This window comes from Schistosoma haematobium, chromosome 7 (genome assembly GCF_000699445.3).
Source record: "Schistosoma haematobium chromosome 7, whole genome shotgun sequence".
Lineage (NCBI taxonomy): Eukaryota > Metazoa > Platyhelminthes > Trematoda > Strigeidida > Schistosomatidae > Schistosoma > Schistosoma haematobium.
Window position 1 is genome coordinate 15,667,647 of NC_067202.1, and position 27,437 is coordinate 15,695,083.

General features: G+C 36.0%; 1 protein-coding gene across 1 annotated transcript in view; it reads right to left on the reverse strand.

Moving 5' to 3' along the window:
• The window catches only part of SMC4 (Structural maintenance of chromosomes protein 4), a 42,003-nt gene extending 21,347 nt beyond the window's left edge, over positions 1–20,656 (reverse strand). Inside the window, exons 1-10 of the mRNA XM_051219602.1 lie at positions 20,606–20,656; positions 17,200–17,450; positions 16,956–17,152; positions 15,359–15,595; positions 11,942–12,223; positions 6,544–6,879; positions 4,625–5,041; positions 3,129–3,363; positions 2,041–2,267; positions 45–353 (exon numbers count right to left, since the gene is read on the reverse strand). Of these exons, the coding sequence (XP_051064532.1) occupies positions 45–353; positions 2,041–2,267; positions 3,129–3,363; positions 4,625–5,041; positions 6,544–6,879; positions 11,942–12,223; positions 15,359–15,595; positions 16,956–17,152; positions 17,200–17,428 (2,469 nt within the window). The 5' untranslated portion in view covers positions 17,429–17,450; positions 20,606–20,656. The remainder of the gene's footprint in view (positions 1–44; positions 354–2,040; positions 2,268–3,128; positions 3,364–4,624; positions 5,042–6,543; positions 6,880–11,941; positions 12,224–15,358; positions 15,596–16,955; positions 17,153–17,199; positions 17,451–20,605) is intronic.
• Positions 20,657–27,437: the final 6,781 nt, after the last annotated feature.

Sequence of the window (27,437 nt, forward strand, 5' to 3'; positions counted from 1 at the left end):
AGAAAGGGTTTGATTATCTCCGAATTTACGAGTGAACAACTTACTTCACACCGTTTAATTGTACGCTCGGATTCATCACGTTGACGAGTCATACGTACAATCATTTCTTCCAAACGTGATCGAGTGTCACGTAAACGACCAAGTTCAGCATCCCCTTGAGTTAATTGACGTTCTAATGCAGATAGATCGTTTGTTTCTTTGGAACTATCGGTTGATAGTCGTTTGTGTCTAGATTCACAACTATAATTGGCTTCATGAAGTTTTTTCACTTGTACAATATCTGCCATTATTCTACCTGAAAGTGGACGACCTCCACCACCTGACATTGCACCAGATACTTCAATAACTTGTCCCTGAAAAAGGAAAGAAGTCGAGACAGAAAAAAAACAAAACAGCATACTTTACAAATATTCAATAACAAGTAGCCAATTAATAAACTCATTTTTCACTAGCTACTATGGTATGGGCCACAATCGACTTGTGTAAGGGCTAACGATACTATCAGATCGCCTGAAACGAAGTAAGCAGAACGAAGTTCGAACCCCGGACTTGGTTGGAGAAAGTCAAACGGCTTAATTGCTCAGAAAGATATTATGAAAAACTTTTTAACTGTAAAGTGTATCGGGAGTATTTACAGTACGCTGATTGGAAGTAATGACTAGTAATCTCACTCTTGATTAAGTTCCCAATATCATGCTAAGCATTAGCTGAGTAATCTAAAAAACCAATTGTAAGAATTTTGGTGATAACCTATAAACACTCAACGCTCAACACTGTGGATCAAGATATTCAAGTGATATACAAAATATACGGGATGTTGGTTTTGTGGAACAAGAGGGTAAATAATAAAATAGGTATGTTAAAGAACACAATACAAGTAGAAAACGATTAATATGATTTACGTTCATTCTGTGAATACAGTACACTGTAGGAGTCGGATGGAAGAAAGCTAGATGTTCCCAAACCAAGACGTGGTATCAGTTCAAAAAGTAATTGGTGATTAGATTGAACGACGTAGATAGATGCAGACTACCTAGTTAGCGTCCGTGTGATTGTTACAAGTATTTAAAGAATTTGAATGACACGGCTCACAATTGTTCGAAACGGCGTAGTTGCACTCAATCATTGTCTTCCCTTAGATCCTGAACCTTGAAATCGGTCTTTCTTGATACCAAATCTTGCTTACTACTACAGTGGATATTTACTATTTCTATTATTATGCAATCACCGGTTATATATGAAGACACTGAATTTTACAATGTACAGGAAGGTATGATGTGAGTAACAAGACATAGTAAATAAAACAAATTTTATTTCATTGTACGATGTTGTGCATTAATTGACTCTCTAAGCTCTTCCACTCAGTCATCCTAAGGTCAGAAAATGTTTCGCATGAAAACTTTAGGAAATTGAGGTTACTATCCACTTCTGTCAATTTAACCAGTATTTTCTGACCATCAAGATAATGATCATTAGTTTTCGCTGAGTTCGTCTCATTTCTCATTCATAGTTAGTCGGAGTGAGCTTCCAACCATTCATTCATTAAGTTTGATAGAATCCAGAAATTCACTAGATTGATCTATAACATGTTAGAGTCCTTACCACTGGCCTATACAGTAAACTGAGTACTTCTTTAAACCAAATCAAGGTCCTAGTCGTTCTCATACATTGATAACTGTTTAAATGACTTCTCCGTCAACAAAAATCTCATTTTGGAAGCGAAAACTGTGAAAAGAACATTGATTATCCTAAGTATCTTCTACAAAGATAATAAAAATATGATGTATCTATGAAATTCGTCAAGGGTCAACAAGGCAGTTAGTTTCAATGCTTATGTTTAAAATTGATTAAACTTAGAAACAAGTACTTGTACCTATAATATTTTGGAATACAATCACTAATCCAAAAATATATCTACTTATCCGGGATCAACCTGGCAATCACTAAAGACCTGTTGTTGAGTGAGTAGAAGGTAACGAAAACATATCAGATTAGATCTTGAAAATTACAAAAAAACTGCATAGATAAATGAAATCTTACTTGAAGAGTAACAACGCGATAACGTTGTTGTTGACCAAAAGCAACTTTTGTAGCTGCATTTAAATTTTCTGTTACTAAAGTATCTCTTAAAGCGAAATAAAATGCTGGTTTCACATTGGAATCAACTGTTTGAATTAAATCGTATAAACGTTCCACTTGAAATGATACTTTAGGCATATTAAATGGAATTGAAGATTTTTCCGCCCATTTTTTCATTTTATCCAGAGCTAGAAAATAAATACATAAAACACAGTTAATCCTAGAGAAAATGTTCTCTTAAAATGATAAAGAACTAAATTAATGAACGTAGATTTAATAGTGAAATATGTCTTAAGCGTTAATTGGTTGTCAAATTACATAAGGTTATCAATACGTACAAATATTGTTGATGGCGAATCAATCAATTGATGAAGTTGTGAATCTTCACTGGTTGAAGTAGTAAGGATATGTTCAACAATCATCTACCTCGATGGGGAATGTTGGTCAGTATGAGTTCACTGGAAGAAACAGGGACCGTCAAATTAAAATGAGACAGCATTTCATGAAGTCACTGACTATTGGTCTAAGCCGTGTAGATAGAGATGCAGACAATCTAGTTAATATTCGTGTGATAACTGCGATCAGTGGTTGGATACGGGTGATATTATTCACATCTAGATGAATTTATATTTTATCTTCCTCTAGATCTTAAGCGCCAGTATTCTTCCAAAAGTATCTTTTCATTTTGTCTTTCTGAATTATTTTCTCAATACTTAGTCTTTCTCATTACTGCTTCTACTATATCACTTCGATTCCTTCGCTACTCGCCCTATTATATGGTATGACAACCTAAGCTAGAGTACACATCTGTTAGACTCTATGTTCCACTGTCTTGTGGATTAAACCTTTAAGTCAAAGGCTTCGGGGGTGGCTCCTTAAGAAAACCACTTGCATCGGTTTGGGCGCCTGACCAATATCCAAGCTCACACAAATTGAAAGATTGATGTGGTGCACATATATTTGTTTTCTCCTTCTACCAATGTTTGTGTGTTCAAATAAATAAATATTAAGTAAACTGTCAAGAATTTCAAGCAATCAATCAGTATTACCTATAAAAGTAGTTTGTCCTAGATTATTCTGTTTCAGAAAATTCACCGCTTTCTGAGCTGTATCCAAGGTATCTGTGACAATATGATCTAAAGCTCCACATGCTGTTGAAATTGCAATATCATAACGTGATGGAATTGCACCTAAATCACCAAGTCTACCAAGAATTCCAGTCAATGTTCCAGAACGTTTTGCTTCAAGTAGAGCATTCAACATACGATTTCTTGAATTATCCGCCTGTTTGCAAGAACAAAACAACAAAGAAAATATTGAACACATGGGAGAACAAGGTCAACGACAATATAAAACTATTGATAATTCGAAATGATCAGTATAACACTAACAAGATATTAATCTATAGTATGTGTGACACATAGTGTAGCCGATCAATGATCTTTATAACATTTTAATGAAAATGATCATTTGAAAATAAATTTGTTGGATGTTGTATAACATGAGGCATGGTAAAACTTGATCATATAAGAAAACGAGGATATTAATCAAAAGAATAAGGAAAGAATGACTTGTGGAAGTGAGTAGAACTTCCCTGACAGTGGCTGTAAACGCTTGGTCATGTGAGAGCATTTGGAGAGGGAGAACTGACTCTCGCCACCCTCGGTCGTACCACAGCACAAAAACTTAGGTTTAAATCTAAACGGATCAACTTGTATGTATTTTTATAGTAAGATGAATTACATTAATGAAATTTAAAACACGATTGTAGTAGAGTTTGAATTGGCATCTCAAGTCAAATTTATAAATATAAGTAGTACGTGCTTCGTTGAGAAAAAAATTACATTGTATAGGTGGCTACGCTGAAAATATGGAGATCCATTGAGAACAACAACATTGAAACCAGATGGGAGGGTCGCGAGATTTATTACGTAATATGTCTATACAAGGCTCATTATGAGAAAATCTATGATGATGGTTAACAGTCGGAAACCGAAATTCTGAGATTGAAAGTTTGCTTTTAGTTTAAAACGGCGAGACTATGATTTATGGATGAACCAATCAGATTTGGAATATCAAGGCTTGGACTTTGGCGCGGAATCCATTCCCATCCATTTGGTTAAACACCATTTTGGAATTATAGCTGATATCAGTTGGTGGTGAAAACCTTGAATTTAATCCCTAACCATCAACTGTAAATCATAATCCAAACTCCTCGTGCTGGTTTATAAACCTCATTTAGTCCTAGTTAGTAGGCATGTACTGTAGCGTCGCTCCATAAATTATAGCCTCACCTTTAAAACTACTAACAGAACCATGAAAAGGAAAATAATGACTGATATTAATAAACGATGTTATAACACATACTAATGAAGCAGTTGGACAATTTGAGAATTACAATGCTTTGAATATGATTACAACACTTTGGTCATATTCAGTCACGACTACGATTTCTATCGACTATATACAGTTTATAAAAAACAACAGAGAATCATAATCCAACTTATGGTGACCACAATCAAAACTGTCTTAATTTTCTTTTTACCTGAAGAGCTGATTTTGACTCTGTCAACTTGCTACGTAAATCATTTAGTTCTTTTGTCAGATCAGCTTCATGTGTTTTCACTTCAGCTAGATCACGTGTAGCTGATGCTAATGCCATCTCTAAATTGCCTTTATTTCCTCCACTTCCCGAAGATGATAATTGTTTTTTTGCATCAGCTAATTCTTGTTCTCTCTCTTTAAGTTTACTTTGAGTTGATTGCATACTTTTCTTTGCTGTTTCCATACGTTCTAATTCTCTTCGTTGGCCAGCCATCATAAGATCATATTGTTGACGCTCCAGTGTTAGTTTACTTGTAATTTGATCAGCTTCTGTTTGCAAAGGAGCCAACATGGATTCACTTTCTTCAACTTTAATTCGTAAAGGTGCAGATTCTTTAGACAGATTATCAGCTGTTTCCTACACCAATAAACAATTTAATATAACAATCACATCACATCACATGAAATTATGAAAACAGAGAGAAAGAAAACCGTCCTAAACCTGGGATTGGTTTAGTCATAAAAAGCAAGTTTTATAAAGGATGATGAGTTCTGAGATAGTTTTCCGAAAAGAAAGCAACAATTTTAGAACAGTTATATTTGAGTATGTCCAAGGATGAAAAACGTTATAAACTGATTTTTAAAAAGTCGACTATTTTTTCGTAGCCGTTACCTAAATGTGGTAGTCAAGCTTGCCAATCGTGATGACCCAATGGAGCTACATTGACTGTATGTCTTATACCATGCTAAGTAGATCAGTTGGTGAAAGATAAGACTAAAAGTAGCAACCTGAGGTGCGAAAGTGAAATGATACTGCCGACTGTACAAGGGTTCGACGGTAGTAAGGTGAATAACCTCCACAGAAATGCAGCCTCCCCACAATGGAAGAGATTAGAAAAGATTTGCCCTACACGTGTCACACCCTACGTTAACTCATGGATTTTAGTCTCAGGAAGTAAGGGCTTTAAAGATGGGGTTAACTATTCCTAAAACACCCAACAAATGGCACGTGTGATAGGCCTTAAGCAAATATCCCATGGCCTTTGTGGTCACGCTTCTAGGTCCTTAAGACATCTATTAATCTAGTTTTCTTTTCAAGTCCCTCAATAATTATCCTCTCACAGTTTGGGGGAGCTGGGAAATGATAACTTTCTTCATACATCAAACAGTACCCGAGATCATCTTGCCAACAAATAAACCCCGTTATCACTTTCAAATATGTTTACTATGACTAAAACAGTTAGCCTTTAACTTCATATACCCACTCTTGATCACAAAGGTCAAAAGATTCAATAAGATTGACAGTTAATGATTCTTCGAAAGGTTTTATGTTTCAACATGATCTTCAGAATGTTATCCCACTACTATGCTGAGGAATTTCCGATGTATTTGTGATTGAATAACGAGGCAGACTACGACCAACTAAGTATATTTGAGAAACACTTGTTTAAAATTACTTTGATGATAACCTTTTTTCTTAGTAACCAGTTTACTGGATGACTGCAAACCCTGATTGTAGTTCCAAGTGTTCATGTATGGTTTGTTCTGTGTTTAACAGAGACTTACAAATATCAAAGATTATTAGATTTTAAAAGTAGACTGATCATAGTTACAAAAAACCGGGAAATCGATATGTCTACTGACGAAACAATCAGACACTCCACTGGGACTGTGGAAATTTTTGTGAAGCAACAAAGACGTAACAATGCATTATAACAAACAAATAATGAGACTGGAAAAGCTTTACGCATTGCCTCCTTGAAATGCATGAGTATTTGGCTGATCACATCTGAAGAGAAAGAAACATTAGTATTGGATAGTAGTTTTCAACTATAACTACAAAATAGTTCCAGGTTGAGAAAAAAACAATTCTTGAAGGTACTCATATCCAGCCTATACAGAATTGATGAAGAAACTTGCCTTATAAACTTCTTCATGTTTCTTTTTAGCTTCTTCAAATTCTGCTAATTGTTTCTTAATTGCTTCACGACGAGCATCTGCTTCTCCAGGTAATCGTTCTAACTCTTCTAACTTAGTTCGTTCTACTTGAATTGCTTTAGCCAAACGACGTGCTAAAGTTTTTGTATGTGCATGTTCATCACGCAGTTGTCCATCTTGAGCTTCAAATTCAGCAAATTTTGCTTTCCCATCACGATGTCTTATTTGCAATTGAGCATGACGTTGAGTAAGCTCATCACGATCAGATTCTAATCGCTTAATTTGTCGAGTTTTTTCACGTACCTGACTTGATAAATTCTAAAAAAACAGGTGAAAACATGAAGTACATCGGTGGTTAATACCGTCGTAGCTTTGTGACAAAATACAATTATAACTCATTGCAATAAAAAATGAATGTGAATAATAATAATTCATTAACTTAGATAATGGCCTCTGAAAAACTATCAGAAAAAGGAGATACTAAACATTTCTTTCGACTAACATAATTATCAGAAAACCTAAGACCTAGAACCTAATAATAATGCCCTACCCACAAGACATCGAGCACTTAACCATTGAAGTAGCAAAAACAATTAAAGGTTATTTTCCTGTAGAAATCGGATATAAATAAATATATCCCAACTAAGGCTGAAAACTATGAAATCAAATGGTCCTAGAAATAACATAAACTGCCGACTAACTTGCACTAAATGAATAACATTATGATAAGTGTTTGAAGTAAACAGATGATCTTAACAATTCTAAAGTTATGAAACATGGTTGTATTCGTCAAAGTGAGCTCAGTTGGGATATCACTGAGATTTACAAAGCACTACTGAACGGACTTATCATCCTAGAATAGGACTCTACAGAAGTGTGCATCCATAATTCTCTTGAAAGTCGGACTCACCATCTTAAAGTCTCATGGCGAGCACATAATTATTAGACCACTAGGTTATCATACAACAGTACACATTTATAATTGAAATCAATCTAAAATATCTGATTATACCTTGATTGAAATCGATTTGAGACAAATACTATCTACAAATTAAACCAATCTCCATAAAATCCTATCCTCAAACCAATTTCTCGATATATATAATTACAATATGAATGGAGTAAATGCATAGTTTGTCAATTTTGTCGGCTTTAACTATTTAGCTATGAATTCAAAACTTATCAAACCTAATATGGTCTGGACGTTTTGTATATCATGATCGATACAGAACTAAATTCTTGCCGTAGAATCCAATAACCTAGAGATATTTTTCTGAGGTTAAAGATGATAAGCTTGGTCGATTATGAACATCAGTTTAAGGCCAAATGATAAGAGAGAAATGCTAGTGGGTGCACATTGTCAGTCATGATTTGACTAGAGGAAGATAGATATACTCCATTAGTTTTAGGTCTCGTTTCTCCTATTCAATCTGGTTTGTTTTACTTAAATTAGCTAGGTGGGTTTGAATACAGGAAACTTGTGTATCACCAATAGTCGGTCACAACGTAGAACCTGGTATGTATGTACGTAGGTTCAAGTTGCTATACCCCTTTTGCAAAGAAAGATGAATTTGACAGACCAAATCCCAGAATAGTAGAGATAGTAATAGTATCAGTGGTAATAGAGAGGATTAGGTACCGAAGATACGATTCAAGAATATAAAAGTTAGTGAAATTAAAAAAAAGTTATAAGGAATTCAGAATTTGGAGGAAGACAATGAATGGATGCACCTGAGCCATTGTAAACGATTTTGAGCGATGTCATTAAAAGTCTCTAACCACTGGTTACGATAATCACGTAAACTCCAAACAGATAGTGTATACTTATTTACAGGGTTCAGATCAATTGCCAATGACTTCATGAACTGATGCCATGTTAACTCGCCTACGCCACAAATGACGCAAGGAGGCTAAAGCCGATCAAGCCTTCTAAATCTGTGCCGAGATTTCATCAGACACCAGAAACTCCATCATTAATTCAAGTGCTGACGCAAAGCAATCTTAAAGAAACATTTTACACTTTGAGGAAGACGATAGCATCCCAAATATCCTTGTATTGTTGCGTAAGGCGGTCAGATGACTGTAATTTGTCAGCGCCTTCACCAAACAGAACTATACCATCTGCGTGTTCCACGTCAACAGATGAGTCTCCTGGTAACAGATCAACCACAGAAAAGTCAGACGACGAAATTATCTCTAAGAGTACATCTATGACAAAGCTAAATAAAAAAAAGACGAAAGCGAGTAACCCTGACAAACACCAATCGAAGTAAGCAGTTCCTATAACAGTTCGCTATAAGCTTTGACTTGACCAGTGATGTTCGAGTAGAGAACCTGTACAAGGTTATTGTATTTCTTTAGTTTACCTATCAATGACAGACACTACCACAGAATCTCACAATCAACAAAGTCAAACGTCTCCGTAAGGTTAAGAAATAATACAACTATATCATTAACATAATTCAACACATTATAATTGATATATTTCATAGTAATATTTGTATAATAATAAGATGATTTATTGACTTTATTTAAACACATAAATATTGGTAGAAGGAAGCACCAAATAGTTATGCGCCACATATATCATTCGATTTATGTGAGCGCTGAGATACTACCCGGATGCCAAAACCGAAACAGGTGGTTTTCTTAGGGAGCCATACTCGAAGCATTCGATCTAAAGGTCTAATCCACAAAGCAGTGGGACAACATTAGGAGATGCAGTACCACAATAGTTCGTGACCAACAATTGGTTCACATGCCATTTGTTCCTTTAAGATCCTGAAGCCCATGTTCACCATTGATTTGGAATCAGGGTTTTCCAACTCCCCTGTGTGAACCCTTGGTGTTCACCAATCCGGTTAAAGCCCTCGCCGAACATTCTCTTTTCATCCTCTCAATTTCGTAAACAAACAACACCTCCATCGCGAGAAAGCAGTGAGTAGGACTTTCCTGACAGTGATTGTATGCACATGACCATGTTAGTCAGTCAGTCAGTCAGTAACAACGTAGAACTTCGTACGTACGTACATCAGTTCGAGTTGCCACACCACATTAGCACAGCGATGCAGTTGTCCATTCAAATCCCGTAGAGGTAGAGATAGTAAAAGTATAAGCAGTAATCGGAAACATTAGGGTTTGAAGATGTTATCTCAGAGGCTGAGACTTGTGTTCTGGACTCAACTGGCTGGGCTAGACAGGGAAGCAGGGCCAATCGTGACTTAAGGTCGTCCTTACGTGTTTTACGTGTCATTGATCCGATCGATATAAATGCTGCGCGTCTAATCTGCAATCGACACGCTACAACAATTGGCGACGGCGTAGAGAGAATTTTGAACCCTGTAATTGGACGAGATTCAGCCTAATTAATTTGACCAATCAGCATCCAGATTTATCATCGGTGTCCTTGGGAGACATCGGTTGCTAGTTAATCATACGGTATTTCTCATTACTGTGCTGATTCAGAAAATGGTCACCTCTCCCGATGATCAATTGCAGTTACTACTTGACCGCCAACAGCAGCGTTTCAGAAAGAGCCAGTTAAATGTTTTGGACAATTTACGCACACAACTGCTAAATCTCCCATGTTTCGGAGATGTGACAGAACTTGATGACTTAATTTCTCATTTGCATACTGAACTGGAAAATGACTGCAGAATGTATGAGTGTGCCAATAAAAGCCTCTATGAATCCCTGACGAGCAGTAAAACAAACGAAGCAGTCGTTCATGATCCGTCCAGTGGTCCAGAAATGTCCGTTTCAGAGACATGCCCTGTCGTGGGCTTAAGTCCCATTGCGTCCGAAACACTATGTACAGACACTGGATTGTCCAGACCACAGGAAGACGATGTCATATTAAATGCTCATAAATGTATTGCAGTACCCGTCCACAAAGAAACAGAAATTTATATTGAATCAACTTATCCAGTTTCTAATGACGGTGTACCAGATATGGGTTCTGATAATAATGCACATAATTGTGATGAAATTTCTCACAAAAATGAGGAAAATATATCGACTGAGTCAAATGATGGTCAAAGATGTAATTTAATTTTGCTCGATGTTGATTTTCCTAATGACTCATTATCCGCTGATGAGATTCTTAATGAATTTGAAAATAATGCTTCAGAAGAACCAAACTCTGACCTCAAATCAAAAATCGTTCATTACCATCTAGTCATTTCTAGTGGATTCTACATTCAATGCGAGAAACATGTTTTAAACAAAGTCGAATTAATTGTAACTTGGGGATATGAGGACCCAACACTATTTCGCGGGGGAGGATGGACGCGGAAAAATTTAAAATCCGGATATCAACTCCGGATCTTCAAAAAAAAAAGGGAGGTGTTAGGATGTGCAGAAAAATATACCAATAATTATCATGTTAAGTCTAATGATGTCCTTGGACTTTAAATGGACATTCCCTGTTCGTCAATATTTATTTCACTTGTTAAATATCGTACAAATGTTGTTTTCTATTTTATGGTACTATGTGGTTAGTTTGGTTGGTATATAAACAGAGTATGTCTGAAATATAATGATTCATAACTCAGAGGCTGAGACTTGCGTTCTGGACTCAACTGGCTGGGATAGACAGCGAAGCAGGGCTAATCGGGACTCTAGGTAGTTCGTGTGTGTCATCTATCCGATCGATAAATACGCTGCTGCCCTCTAATCAGCAGTCCACCCGTTGTGGTGCGTGGCTGCAGATAGGAGCGAAGCGTACTATCGATCAGATCAATGGCACACACGAACGCATACGTAACACGTGTCCCAGCCATCTCAACTGATGAAGTTTCAACACTTCATCAATTGATTTGCCATCCTTACCTAGTACCCGTTTCCTAACAACTGCATTATTTACTCGATGGTCCCAGGATATACGAGCAATGTTTCGAAGACACTTATGATCAAATACTAGTAAGCTACGAATATCCTCTACTCTTACCGGTCATGTTTCACTGCCATAAAGTAGGATGGAACGAACCGCTGATCAATAAACACGTCCTTTGGTTGATAGACGGATATCTCGCCTACGCCATAAATGACGCAAGTTGACAAAAGCAAGCTAGTTGAGCCTTCTGTATCCGTGCTGAGATTTCGTCACACACCAGACCACAAGGGCTTGTGAGACTTCCAAGATAAGTGAAGCAGTTGACACGCTCAATTACTTCACTCCCTATTATTAGTTCAAGTGTCGATGCAACCCAATCCTGAAGTAATATATTTTGCATCCCAAACATGCCTGCTTTGTTGCTTAGAGCGATCAGAAGACCACAACCATGTGAGAGTATATTTCAGTAAGGAGAACTGACAAATAAAATGATCAACAAATAACAAAACTAATAATGATAACACCATTCATTCATTCATTACTTACTTCAGTTTCTTTTTGTGTATTCATTAATTTCTCTTTAATCATTTGAATAGTATGATATTCATTGAATAAATTTTGTTGATATAATATATTTTTCATTTTAATTAATTGATTTACTAAACGTAAATAATCCATTGCTTCATTACGTACAGATTCTAATTCATCTTTTTCTTTTTCAATTAATTTTACACGTGAAAGTTTTTCCAAACGTAAATCATTTAATTTTTCAATACGATTTATAAATATATTTAATGGTTGTTTAAATCGTGATGAACCAATTATATCCTAGATGAATTGAAAGCTTTTATATCATAATAATAATAATAATAATAATAATAATAATAATAATAATAATAATAATAATAATAATAATAAATATATAAAAATTAAGAAATAAATATAATATTCGGTTTGTTTGTTTTTGTTTTGTGTGTGTGTGTGTGTGTGATAAAGAAAAAAAGAAAGAAAACAACAACAACAACAAAAAACAAGTAAACAAATCATCATCTCAAAAGTAAGACAATATCTTAAAGATGATATTTAGTTGTTGATAGTCTATGTTCACAGTCAATATTCACATAGACGCTTAGATACTATATGTAATCTAGTTCAAGTTGTTGTTATATGGTGTGGGTTCCTTATATCTATATGAGTAGTGGTAGCCCCCGAATGCCCTGGTATGGCCGAGAGTGGGATGGGACCGCCCCCTCTCGAAATGCTCTCACACGGCCATGCGTATACAGCCTCTGTGAGGGAAATCCTACTCACTGCCTTCTCGTGGCGGGGGTGTTGTTTACGAAAATGAGAGGACGAAAAGCGAATGTCCGGCGCTCTAACCAGATCCCAAACCAATGGTGCATATGAGCTCCAGTATCCTGAGAGAACAAGTGGCGTATGAACCAATCGTTGGTCACCGGCTACCATGGGAACGCATCTCCTCACGATACTCCACTACCTTGTGGGTCAGACCTTTAGGTTAAAGGCTCGGGGTGTAGCGCCCTAAGATAACCACCTGCTTCGGTCTGGGAACCCGGGCAATATCACAGACCACACACACATAGATATGGTGTGGTGCACATATATTTGGTGCCCTCTTGTACCAATATTTATGTGTTGAAATAATAATAAGTAATATAATGGTGGTCAGGTAGACTAATGTATTTCAGTAGAAGATTGAGAAGGAAACAACCGGAACAGAACACAACTGGTATGAAAATGCATGAACAATGAATTGATTTTTTGTGAAAGGAATAGTCAAGTTTGAGATGATGGATTGATATTTTGCAAATTAACTATTGACTATATGGTTCTCAGATTTTAGTGAGATATTCTGTAATTTTGTGCTCAAATACATTCGATTGTCCCCACTCGTGTTCTTCTCCACTACAGTTGTACTACAATATTGGGATGACTTGTATGTAAAGTAACAAAATGAATGGTAAAACAGATTAAAATTATCTTTTGTTTTGATTAAGCTCGTGAACCTGGAATCATTGGACGGCCGTTCTGTCCTATTGTGGTGCTCCTCAGCAATGTGCATCCACAATCCGGCTCGCAGGATTCGAACCCAGGACCTTCCGTCTTGCACGCGAACACAACCTCTACACCACTAAGCCGGCATCCAACGGTGTTAATGGCCCTCTTAAATATTTGGACTATCTGTTCCGCCTTCAACAAGTTATCTGCTTTTTGTTTGTTTGTTTTAATACATCATTATGTCTATCAGTCGCACAACCTATTCAGGTGGCGTTTATGAAAAGTTTACAGCCTTTCGTTATATAACTTACAAAAAAGTACAATCAGAAATATCGTAATGGCTGGCAATATACATTGAAAGGAATGAACATTATTCACATATCGATTCCTGAACTGCTAACATCTAACTGACGATCATTCAATACTTATCTCGTCAGTATCGATCAAGAAATAAGAAGAGGAAGCTTATTGAAATGATTTATGCTGAAAATTCTGTATTGTACCGAAGATATAATATTGAATAAAGCCATTATTAATAATAATGATAAAATAATCATTGCTTCAGTAATGATAGAAATATGGCATAGGAAAGAGCATACCATGATGGAGGACACGACTTTCATGTTTTTGTGCGGAATTCAAATAGCATATATATGGGAAATAAAAATGTCTTCGTATACTACTCAAAATTTTTAAAATGACAGAGCAGAAAAACGTTTTTGCAACCATGGAGTATAAATGATAATGTTAAACCTATCAAGTGGTCTATTCTATTTCTTTAGATTGTACACAACAGGCTAATCGACATCACCTCTAAATCCTAACTTGAAACCTGGTGGTGGTACTGTATTTTATGGACGAACTAATCAGATAGCTCCTATAATCTTTTTTTGTTCAAAATCCATTTATTAATATAAATAGAATACTTTACACTTCATTTGATGTCAGTTCATGGACCCTTAATCTTGACCACAAATTCCCTAATTTTTAACTGGCAAAAATGTAGAGACTTAAAAATCTGTTATTTTAGGGGTTCCAGGAGGTAGATAATCTAGAATCATCCAGACGAGTATATGTATCGTTGATTTTTTCGATCTACATTGCAATATTATTGTCGTCTTTTCCATAAACTAATACATATGAAGTTATTTCAAAGATTTTGTAGTTAGTTAAAATAATGATGTAAGGATGATTAAGAAAATGTTAGGGGTACTACTACTAATGGGAATTTAATTATAATAAAACATGAAGATATATTTAATCCAAATCACATGACCTATCGTCGCACTTTACCATAACATTGTTAGTTCATTTGTTCGTACCTCTTCTTTAAGTCTGTGTGTAGAAATAGGGATTGAACTCTTGATTATTGATACAGAGTTAAGAACCTTAACAACATAGCCAAAGTTTCCTATGCTATCATAAGCTATGAAACACATGATGAACAGAGATTATCTACTAGATGATCTGGTTAATTCTTAAGATGTGAAGACAGAATTACAAATGAGAAGGGCCATTAATTATGAAAATTCCCGCGTTTAAAACGACAAATTTTTACATAAAGAATGGACATATACCTTCCTTAGTACCGCTAACAGTTTCCGCCGGTCACACGGTAAGATAGATGAGATGCAGTCCAAGAAACGACTAAGACTAGAACGAAATCTATAATCAAACAGAAACAGTCTATACCACTAGAAATCATTTAGTGAGCAAGTGCTTATTTAAAAAGCTTAGATGTAGCTAATAAGCAGAGTTATTAGTAGTTAATTTATATGAACCTTTGAATAATACGTAGGTCATCATTAAAAACAGAAGTTTATAGTGCATTTGTTAGTTGTAGATCAAAATAGTTCTGTTTGTGTGTCCTTACTTTATTAGCTGGAAGGAGGGCGGTTATTTAAACATATTAGAAACAAAATAAAAATATGAACAGTAGTTTACCTCTAAGTATTCAAGAAATCCATCCTCATGTTCACTTGGAGCTTTAGGTTTCATCAAAGCAATTTGCTCCACTTCGCCTTGTAATATAAGGAATCGATTATGATCAATATCCACGCCATGACTGCGCAAAAGATTAGCCACATCACGATAAACAGCTCGAGTACCATCAACCAAATAGCAACTTGAATTATCTTTGTATGCTCGTCGTGAAATAACAAACTGACTATTTGGAACAACCTATCACAAAAAGCAATACCTTTTTCATGAAACAGGATAATATGACTGCTCTGAACGTAATTATTTATAAGTATTTATATAAGCATAATTTTCTTCTTACGAAACAACTGGAAAATGCTTTTTGCTACAAAATACGTAAGAATGGAAAAACAAAGCTTGGCTGACTGCGAAACGCCATTAGAGCTAGAGGATATTCGTAAGTTACTAGTATTTGATCACAGATGTCTCAGAAATATTGCTCGCATCTGCTGGGATCACTGGGTAAGTAATAGTGAGGTTAGACACAAGGTATTAGGGAATGATGATAGTAAATCAGTTTATGAGGTTGTGAATCTTCATCTACTGAGACGGTTGAACCACGTGTTACGTATGCCTGAACACTGATTACCACGACGCACAATACTGACTAGTGTAGGGATGGTCGGAAGAAAGTTAGAGGCGACCAAGCCAAAACGTGGCATCAGCCCTTGAAGTCACTAACTTCTGGTCTGAGCAATGTTGGTTGATGCAGACTACTTGGTTGGAGTCCACGTGACTATCGTAACCAATGGTTCTAGACTCTGTGTCACATGGTTCAGAATCGATCACAATGGCGTCTGTGTATACACTCACAGTCTTCCCTTAAACTGTGAGATTAAAATCGCTTCATATCTTTCTTTCTACAAAATAATTCTTTTTCCCTGTATCATATCCTTACACGCAATTTTTTACATATTATCACTAAGGTAAACGCTTCAATAGGTTTGGTGTTCATCTTGTTGTGCTAATGAGGTGTGGCAACTTTGACCTATGCATATATGTGCCTGGTCCTACATTGTAGATGACTGATTGATAGGTATCTGAAGGCGACTAAGAAAAGCATTTCATTTCACAAAACAAATTATAATAAACAAAAGAGTTCAAGTTTGGTTTCGCAGAAACTTAACTTTTCCAGAATTTGAGCAACCACATGTAAGTATAGTCTTTCATTAATTCAGTCAGTCAGCTACAACGTAGGACCAGGCACATATATGCATCGGTCCAAGTTCCCATACCTCTTTAGAACAGTAAGATGAACACCGGATTCATAGAAGTAGTAGTCTTTAAAGGATCCCTTTATTACACTAACATTTTGATTGCTATTTCGCGTTATAGAATGTGGTCGTAGCAAGTTGAAAATAACTTCGGTGTTAATAATAATAAGCACAAGACCTTAATTTTGTTGTAGTAGTAACTTTTGGCATATAAGAATTAGTGGCACGACACAGATGTCCAGTCTAAAGTGGATGGAGCAGCTTTAAATACAATGATCCGACGAGAGATAATAAAAAGTAAAAGTCTGAATAACTGAAGGTATAAATAAATACATATATATACTTACTTCATAGTCCAAAGCACCAGGACCATGATCAATAATTTTTTGAAAGTGTACAGACACTTCACAGCTACTAGCATTAGGTACCAGTTCACTATAGTGTATAAGTTGACTAATTTTCTTCGAACGAACTTTTGATGCCCGATAACCAAACACGAACAGCATTGAATCAATTACATTACTTTTACCGCTTCCATTAGGGCCTGAAATTATATTTTTTCATTACACACAATAAAACATGTCCACCTACCGATAATACAACTAAAATTTTTATGGAATGGTCCCATAACACGCATACCACCATAAGATTTGAAATTTTCCGTAACAATTTGAGTGATCATTAATCTTGGGCCATTAGCATCTAAAGACTGTGCTAACGGAGGCGGTGGAGGGATATCTACAGGTCCACAATCATTAAGAATATCTTCATCATTCATGATTGGTGGACATTCATTAAGGAGTTCAGATGTGTTCGTCATTTGTGGACTAGTTCAATGCTGACTGAAAAAAATACATAAGAACACAACACAAAACCCGAATTAGATGATAAAATTGAGTAGGACAGTTGTGTTATCTATATTTATTATGAATATGTTGTCCTGCACACAACTGAATTGACGAAACTTGAAAAGGCAATGAGGAATTTTCATAATAATCAAACGGAAGACAGCATATAGATGATAATAATTGATAACCTTTCGCTGATAACTTAAATGAAATGGGACTGTCAGGTGGATGAATTATCAAAGGATAATGATCAACCCGGTGAATATGCTATGTAAGTACACTAGAATTTGATCTGCCAAGAAGTGTGACATCATGGTATACTGCATTTTGTAGTTCATAAGCTGAACCATCCACTTAGTCGCTTACGTACATCAAAATGGAGTGACTTCATTAATAGCTGAATTTTCGGTGGGACTATAATTTATGAACGACCTTTGAGCGATTTTTAAGTGAGTTTGAGAATATCCAACTCACTAGGGCTAAATGGCCCCCAAATGCCCTAGCACAGCTGAGGGAGGGGAGAGTCAGCTCTCGCTCTCCAAATGCTTTTATATAGCGACGCGCACACAATTAATCTCAGGGAAGTCCTACTCACTGCTTTCTCGCGCCACGGATATTGTTCATGAAATTGACAGGACGGGAAGAGAATGTCCGAGGCTTCAACCGTGTTAGTGGATATAGAGGGCTCACCGAGGGGAGTTGGAAAACCTTCATTCCAAACCAATGGTGCACATGGATTTCAGGATCCTGAAGGAACAAATGGCGTATGAACCAGTTGTTGGACACTGGCTACCACTGAACTGCATCTCAAGACATTGCTTCATTGCCTTGTGGGTCAGACCTTTAGGTCAAAGGCTGCGGGCGTAGCCGCCTAAGAGAGCCACCTGCTTCAGTCTGGGCACCCGATCAGTACCATGGTCCATACAAATCAATCGACTTGTGTTGCGCATATATATCTGGTGCCCCTTTGTACCAATATTTGTGTTCAAATAAAATAGGTAAGGGTTAAAAGACGATTATAAATTAGTGTGAGAAATTATGATCTACAGTTGGACGACATGGTTGAGAATGAGTTTGATTACAAATTGACCTCAGCTATAATGCCGAAACATTACTTAGCCGTATCGATGAATGAATTTGGAGCAAACAAAACGAGCCTTACTATCTAGAATCCGATCGGTCCGTCAATATATTATGGTCTCGCCGACTACAACACAAGGCTTAAACGCAACATGCATATTTTGTTTCCGTAGTAACTAATAACCGTGAAGTTTCATAACCTTTAGGTATTTCAATTACGTACATACTTAAAAGCATGTCAAGATCAAAGGACAACATGAGATCGAATGTAATGGTGAAAAAAAGTCATATGGAATGAGTATATTTAATGACATATTATACATGAAAAACATGATAGATCCATACCAAACAAGTACAACTGTTTTACGCCTTTGATATTCAAAAGCCTAAACCTAAGTCCTGTCATCAGCTTTTTACTCTCCAGTACACTATGTTGACTTGCTATTAGTTTTATTTTACCCCTCGGTACCATATCGATAACTCATATATTTCCATACCTTTGCGCCTACTTTGATAAACAAATATCCTACCTTATACCCTTCTTAATGCGTATACTCTGACTGGCAAACTATGCCTTATACTATAGTCAATCAAAGCATTGCATCGATAAGTTACTGACCAGCAAGTATTGATGGTAATGGCAATGACTACAACCCAACGGCATTTGTAGGGCAGAACATTTCGTCCGATTACTGAGCTTCATATTGGGCCACTCCCTCCTCATTTTAGACATGCCGGCCAATTTTCTTGAATTCTTTTGAATAAAGTACGCATCGAACGAAAGAATTCAAGAAAATTTTCCGGCATGGCTAAAAAGGGAGGACGCGGCTCAATAAGAAGCTCAGTAATCGAACACCTTGTAAACACAGGTCACCCTATCAAGACAGACTGTGTACAAAGTCATCTACAAGGTAAGTAGAAGTCTCCCAAAAACAATTAGAATGCATCTTCTTTGCATTGCCGAAGCATTACCCATGCATCTGGAAAGACTAGAATTGTGTGTGCAAAGCGACAGGTGCAACCTCTTCTTGCACCATGATCCTGGTGTCTTACAACTTTTTATTTTGAATTTTTTATTCTTATTTTTATTTCATTTTTTCCCTTCTTGTTCTCCTTCTTCATACTCTTCTTCTTTTGCGAACATCTGCCTCACCGTCCACCTTCCACTTATATTTTCTACCTCCAACTGGTTTAATGTGTTTCCATGATCATCCTCATTACATTTAATCTCAATTTCAACATTTATCCTAGCATGCCGAGCTATCCTTTACCAATGATAATTAAACTATATATCCTTTGGTGAATACTTAAGCCGTTAACAATCAAACGATTATTAAACTTTCCTTCCTTTTAAAAGAATTTTTAATAACTTTGTTTGTTCAACCTCAATGATAACATATCTAACAGAAGTTTATTATCAGTATTATTATCATCCTGTAAAAATAAGTATATATATATATATATATATATATATATATGAGATTGTATAGCTTTGAAAGTGAATTTCCCGAAAAGAGAACTCTTCGCTGAACTAACCTTTCTTAGTTTAACGGCGAGCGTAATATATGGTGCGACAGGAACGCGTGAGGACTTATTATACATGAAAAACATGACAGATCCATACCGGCCAAATACAACTGTTTTACGCCTATGATATTCAAAAACCTAACACTAAGTCCTGTTACGATAATTTAACAAAAACGTGGACTCAATACATGCGTAAAATCAAATCATGATTGTTTGCTGTATTTACCTAACACCATTATACAAACAGTGAAAACGTAACTTAGTACAAACACATAGACACACAAACTACTTGGGTATAAATGGACGAAAAACACCCGTAGGGGATACTCAAGTGAAAATGTCATTTTTTATGATGAGATTTTATCATAAGTCTGAAAAAGAGCAAAATAGTCTACGGTGTGATGGCTAATGAACTAATAAGAGCAAAATAAATATTCTGAACAAATCTTTCTTGACGAAGACCATGTTGACCAATATTAGGCCCAAGACTGTGTTTTTTATTCAAGACAGAAGGAAAGGTCGTAAAACAGTAAAAGAATTACCGGTAAATATAAGGGTGACACGAACCATCCGGAGTTGAAGCCCCGCGTTCCTACGAATTTTAAAGAAAGCTCTGTGATAACAGGGTTCCAATACTCATTATGTTTTGTAACATTAACAGCACTGTACGATAGAATCAAAGTTTGATTTGTGATTACAGATTGATTGATTATTTGGATTTATGATCTAAATTGAACGGTTGTATGTAGTTGGAAACCAATGCGCATTTCTTCGGAGGATTTATTTCGGCGACGATTTCAGAAAACTGAAAGAGTTGCTCACCACATGTTCGCTCGGTCTGTAATAGAAGACTTGGAATTTCCGTATGCCTAAAACATTAGCATTAAATTTAACCTTAAAGTCTGAATCTAATGCATAAGCGAACGACTCTGGTACTGCTGAACAAAACTGTGAAGTAATATCAGTTTAAAGATAAAGTCAGCCGAACCACGAAGCCAAACTCCAGAGGAATATAGTTTAGGCGAATCACGTGCTTTTCGGGAACTAGAATATCGGCAATACTTGACGAATTTCACCAGCAACCGATATACGTGGATCCACATAAGAAAGCGTTAAGGAAGCTAAGATTATTTAGTATTGTGATTCTGAGGATAGAAAGCCTAAGTGGTCCTTTTGCCACAATGCAAACAGTATTTGGACCTCCAAATCATCCTGTTTTGTTGAGAAAAGTTTTTCCATGCTGCGTAAAATGTAAGAAAAACTGGCAGCAGCAGCATTTCCAAAATATTTAAGAGAGGAACTCGAGGTTACTGTCCTTGATCATTTTATCGAAGGCATGAACTTACAAGTACCACAAAAGCAGTCATTGAAACAACTGTCTTACGTCTTCAAAGCTACTTGTGAGGAATTAACTTGGGAAAAACAGTTATCTACATTGATGATACTGACAAAAAAATGAGGCCTGTTACTAATTCTCATACTTACTTTTACTTAATCGATCGGTGTTTTAAAATTATAACCCACTATTCTACTATCCTATTATTCTACTAACGCTCATGTGTATTATTGTATTGTAAAGTTGGTTAGTACTCAGCTTACTAGATCGATCCCTTCTAATAACTGATCGTCTACATTTACGTTTAGATATTATGGTTCATTAACAAACTTTAGTAGCATTTACATGTTTCGGTGACATAAACCTGTAAAAACGTCAACCACTAGTATATATGGCTCTTGATCAACATAAATATACAGCCTGTTATCAATCCCCATATTCACTCAAACTTTGTCGACTAATTTTGATGTAGAATAATGGTCTGGTTCGGCATCAGTACTACTTTAATAATAGACCACATCCTACAAGTTAATATTAGCCAACAATGTAGGCAAGGACTAAATAGTAATCGGGATCTAATTCTTCGTCTTGTTTCCTTACTTAACATTTTACTCTAATTTTACGTGTGGACTATCTCTTAGAATCTTTTCTTTTGACCATTGCCTGCCTAGTTTCCAATTTTCTAGTTCTATTGAGAAACAATAAAGACAATATTTCATGAGCTTCGTCGGGTTTAATCTGTAAAGTTTCTGCAATCTTAAGCACGTTTCGGATCGTCCATATGGTGAGAGGTGCGAACTTGTCTGGACCCTTTGAATTTTCTTCTAGATCAACCAAGTAACAAAATTAATGGCATCACGCTCACACCAGATTTGGTTGAATCTGTTTCTTTTTGGATCATTATTGACACAATCGGTCTTATATACGTCAAAAGTGGCTGATAAACAGAATCCCGAAAATAATCCATTAACGTTTTACTATTTTACGGGATGACTTACCATGTTTTTGATACTTCTTAACATGTATATATTTTACTTGAACTAGTTATGTTTATACCTGATATGAATCACTCTCAAAACCGTTTTGGGGATAAGATATATTTATGGAATTCAAATGACAACGAACCGGCATGAGAAATAGTGATTTCTGCTGAAGAACAGTATTTCATTCAAAATTCATTCTACACTTCTTCTTTCTGATTATCACCACATGTTTCTGAATGTCACCAGGCTAACTACACTAACCACTTATGAAAATTCTATATTACACTTGTCATGTTCCTAACTGTAGTTCTTTAATTCATGTATCAAAATTCAGACTTTTTCTGCTAAGTTTCTTTTCCAATTGTTATAGCCCTCAACAACTTACTTTTTAATTTGGCTTGTACATGCGTTCCATTGTATAATCTTTTTTTGAATTTAACAGGTTTTTTAACCATCTTTAACATTTCTCACCAAACCTATCAATGAAATCGCCACCGAAATAAATCCTCCGAAGAAATGCGCATTGGTTTCCAACTACATACAACCGTTCAATTTAGATCATAAATCCAAATAATCAATCAATCTGTAATCACAAATCAAACTTTGATTCTATCGTACAGTGCTGTTAATGTTACAAAACATAATGAGTATTGGAACCCTGTTATCACAGAGCTTTCTTTAAAATTCGTAGGAACGCGGGGCTTCAACTCCGGATGGTTCGTGTCACCCTTATATTTACCGGTAATTCTTTTACTGTTTTACGACCTTTCCTTCTGTCTTGAATAAAAAACACAGTCTTGGGCCTAATATTGGTCAACATGGTCTTCGTCAAGAAAGATTTGTTCAGAATATTTATTTTGCTCTTATTAGTTCATTAGCCATCACACCGTAGACTATTTTGCTCTTTTTCAGACTTATGATAAAATCTCATCATAAAAAATGACATTTTCACTTGAGTATCCCCTACGGGTGTTTTTCGTCCATTTATACCCAAGTAGTTTGTGTGTCTATGTGTTTGTACTAAGTTACGTTTTCACTGTTTGTATAATGGTGTTAGGTAAATACAGCAAACAATCATGATTTGATTTTACGCATGTATTGAGTCCACGTTTTTGTTAAATTATCGTAACAGGACTTAGTGTTAGGTTTTTGAATATCATAGGCGTAAAACAGTTGTATTTGGCCGGTATGGATCTGTCATGTTTTTCATGTATAATAAGTCCTCACGCGTTCCTGTCGCACCATATATTACGCTCGCCGTTAAACTAAGAAAGGTTAGTTCAGCGAAGAGTTCTCTTTTCGGGAAATTCACTTTCAAAGCTATACAATCTCATATATATATATATATATATATATACTTATTTTTACAGGATGATAATAATACTGATAATAAACTTCTGTTAGATATGTTATCATTGAGGTTGAACAAACAAAGTTATTAAAAAATTCTTTTAAAAGGAAGGAAAGTTTAATAATCGTTTGATTGTTAACGGCTTAAGTATTCACCAAAGGATATATAGTTTAATTATCATTGGTAAAGGATAGCTCGGCATGCTAGGATAAATGTTGAAATTGAGATTAAATGTAATGAGGATGATCATGGAAACACATTAAACCAGTTGGAGGTAGAAAATATAAGTGGAAGGTGGACGGTGAGGCAGATGTTCGCAAAAGAAGAAGAGTATGAAGAAGGAGAACAAGAAGGGAAAAAATGAAATAAAAATAAGAATAAAAAATTCAAAATAAAAAGTTGTAAGACACCAGGATCATGGTGCAAGAAGAGGTTGCACCTGTCGCTTTGCACACACAATTCTAGTCTTTCCAGATGCATGGGTAATGCTTCGGCAATGCAAAGAAGATGCATTCTAATTGTTTTGGGAGACTTCTACTTACCTTGTAGATGACTTTGTACACAGTCTGTCTTGATAGGGTGACCTGTGTTTACAAGGTGTTCGATTACTGAGCTTCTTATTGAGCCGCGTCCTCCCTTTTTAGCCATGCCGGAAAATTTTCTTGAATTCTTTCGTTCGATGCGTACTTTATTCAAAAGAATTCAAGAAAATTGGCCGGCATGTCTAAAATGAGGAGGGAGTGGCCCAATATGAAGCTCAGTAATCGGACGAAATGTTCTGCCCTACAAATGCCGTTGGGTTGTAGTCATTGCCATTACCATCAATACTTGCTGGTCAGTAACTTATCGATGCAATGCTTTGATTGACTATAGTATAAGGCATAGTTTGCCAGTCAGAGTATACGCATTAAGAAGGGTATAAGGTAGGATATTTGTTTATCAAAGTAGGCGCAAAGGTATGGAAATATATGAGTTATCGATATGGTACCGAGGGGTAAAATAAAACTAATAGCAAGTCAACATAGTGTACTGGAGAGTAAAAAGCTGATGATGAATAGTCAAGACGGAACTTGTAGTGGCATTGGACAATAACCATACACTCTTGACAGCTAAATACGGGATTGCTCGTAAAATGCATATTGAATATTTAACTCGGGGACATACGTAACGGTGGAGAAGGCGATCAATATATTGAAGTTGACCGAATTGCATTGCTCGGCCATGCAGGCTTGGTCCCTGCTGAATGTTACCTTATGTTTTCTATTCATATAAAATATATTGTTCTTTCTCTACTTCGTGTATTCGTAATTGATACGATACAGTGAGTTGGTGTAGTCGATGGTGTGGCTTCCACGTAAGATCTTATATATTATGCAGTTATATCAGGACAAATCTACAATTTTAGTATTAGGTCTATTATTAGTGCAGTACTAATATCATAGTAGACCAGAACTCTACAAACTCACATAACTATGACAAATCTACAACTTTAGGGTTAGGTCTATTATTAGAACAGTACTAATAACGATGTAAACCATAATTCTACAGTTCAGCTCCTAAAATAGTGTTATTGTAAAATTATGGTCTGATTAAATATTAGCACATTTGTCTCCTCTACTGTTATAATAGATCTGACCCCAAAGTGTAGATATATCATGTTGTGACTGCCTAATCTATAAGATCTTACTTGAACGTCACGTCATTGTCCACACCCACTCTTCTCATCATACCAATCGGCACTATGACGTCTAGCACCTATGAAGAATATATTTGAGCTGGATAGAGAGTAATATATTCAATACAAAAAGCAATAAATAGTATGGAGTGACTTCGCCTGCATGGCCGAGCCATGTCATTTCGGTTACTTGAAGCCGCGTTCACCTTTTTTTTTACCTTGTCTCAGTGTTACATTTTGAATGCAAATACTCAGCAATTATACGCTCAGCTTCAAAGGTCGTGTGGCTAGGAGCCAGCACCACTATATTACTCTGCCACTAGGATCAACGTGACATTGGTTCGATACCATACCGATTGGAATTGTTGTGCGCCGAAGGTTATCAAAAGAATAATGCAAATCCTAAAGAGTATTGATAGACTGAATGATAAATCAAAAAGGCGGAAGCTACTAATCGTGAAACGCTTGTAACAACTCCGAAAAATCGGGGTCATTCTCAACGCACTCAAAATGAAAATTTACATGAATATTATTTGGACATTATACAAAGTGGGATTACCTAAACTAAGAATGATTTAGTGCATATATGTTTTAACAGGTCACGTTAAGTTGCCTAGCATTATTTTGTGCTTACAAATAGAGGAACGATCAATATTTCAGGGATGTTGACATTAAGATTATGTTCAGTTTAATCTAGAAGGTGGTTTAATGTTTATGCATACATGCTGTTTGTATGAGTTGATTTCCGATCGCATCTGTACAAGTAGGGTAACCGCGGAAAAGAAGAATTTCAACTAGTGTTGCAGTTAGTTTGTTAAGTACGGTCTACTTAGTTACGAAGAGACTTTGTTGACCTCATGATTGCTTGAACGTGATAAGATTTAGTAGTACTACCATAACATATGAATTGTTATCAAAATGACTTTATCACTCGAAAACAACGATAACTGTGTGAAGTTCGGACAGACAGCTAGCAGTTATTCGTAAAACATGAATGAATCCGTGAGATACTTGCTCTAGATTCAATGCTTTTATTTTTATTCATACTTACCGCCTGATAGTGCATATAAGTTAGTTGCAAGTATAAAGTTTAGCACAAGTTAGAAAACGACTTATTTGAAGTAGAGTGATTATAAATTGCTGAACCCAACAAAGCCTATGTGCCACAAATATAGGTGAAATGGGGTTGCACGGTGTTTTCGGTTAAATAAATCTTTACACGATGCTAAACAATGAGTGCCGCTTATGTGATTATCAGGCAGAGTATAAGTTGTAACCAAGGAGAGTATGTCACAGCTTAGGTTGATTAGTTTATATTTTACCAAAAACAACTAAGTATATGTCAAAACAACAGAGTTCAAGTATTCATTCACTTCCTTTATTTTGTATAGGCATTATATTTCCCATTACCTTATATTGGATGTTGAGAAGCTATGTTTGTCTGAACAGGTAATCTCACACTCCACTGTGGGTGCGCGAAGATCTCAATAAAGACCTATTCACTACTAGTCCGGTTTCTTCTATCAATAGCACGAGGGTAACCTATAAGCATGAGAAGTACACGAACCTCTGTTAGTGTTGGAGTAAATTTGACAGTGATATTTTCAGTTTGGAGGGGATTTGCTAGACTGCTTATTACGATGATTTGCATGCATGATTCTGTCGCTAAACCATCAACTAGACTGAAAAGGTTCTAAGATGTTTACTAAATGATCAACTGATAGAGAAACATACTGAAATCATTGATAATAGACAAAAGATAAGCACAAGAAAGCAACACTATTTAATGATAAATATAAGTAAGATTAACGATCGAGCTTTTGTTAGTGATTTCACCAATCCTATCAATCATATTACGTGCTTGTCAAGTCATGACAATAATTTTTGACAATATCTACTTATAGTGTTGATTATCAATTAGCTAGTGGGAAATGGTCATTGTTCTGAATGATTCTGGAATATCAAAAGTTCGTAGAATTGAAGGGTCCAAGCTGCCTTATTATATTACAAATTTCGATTCAAAAATATT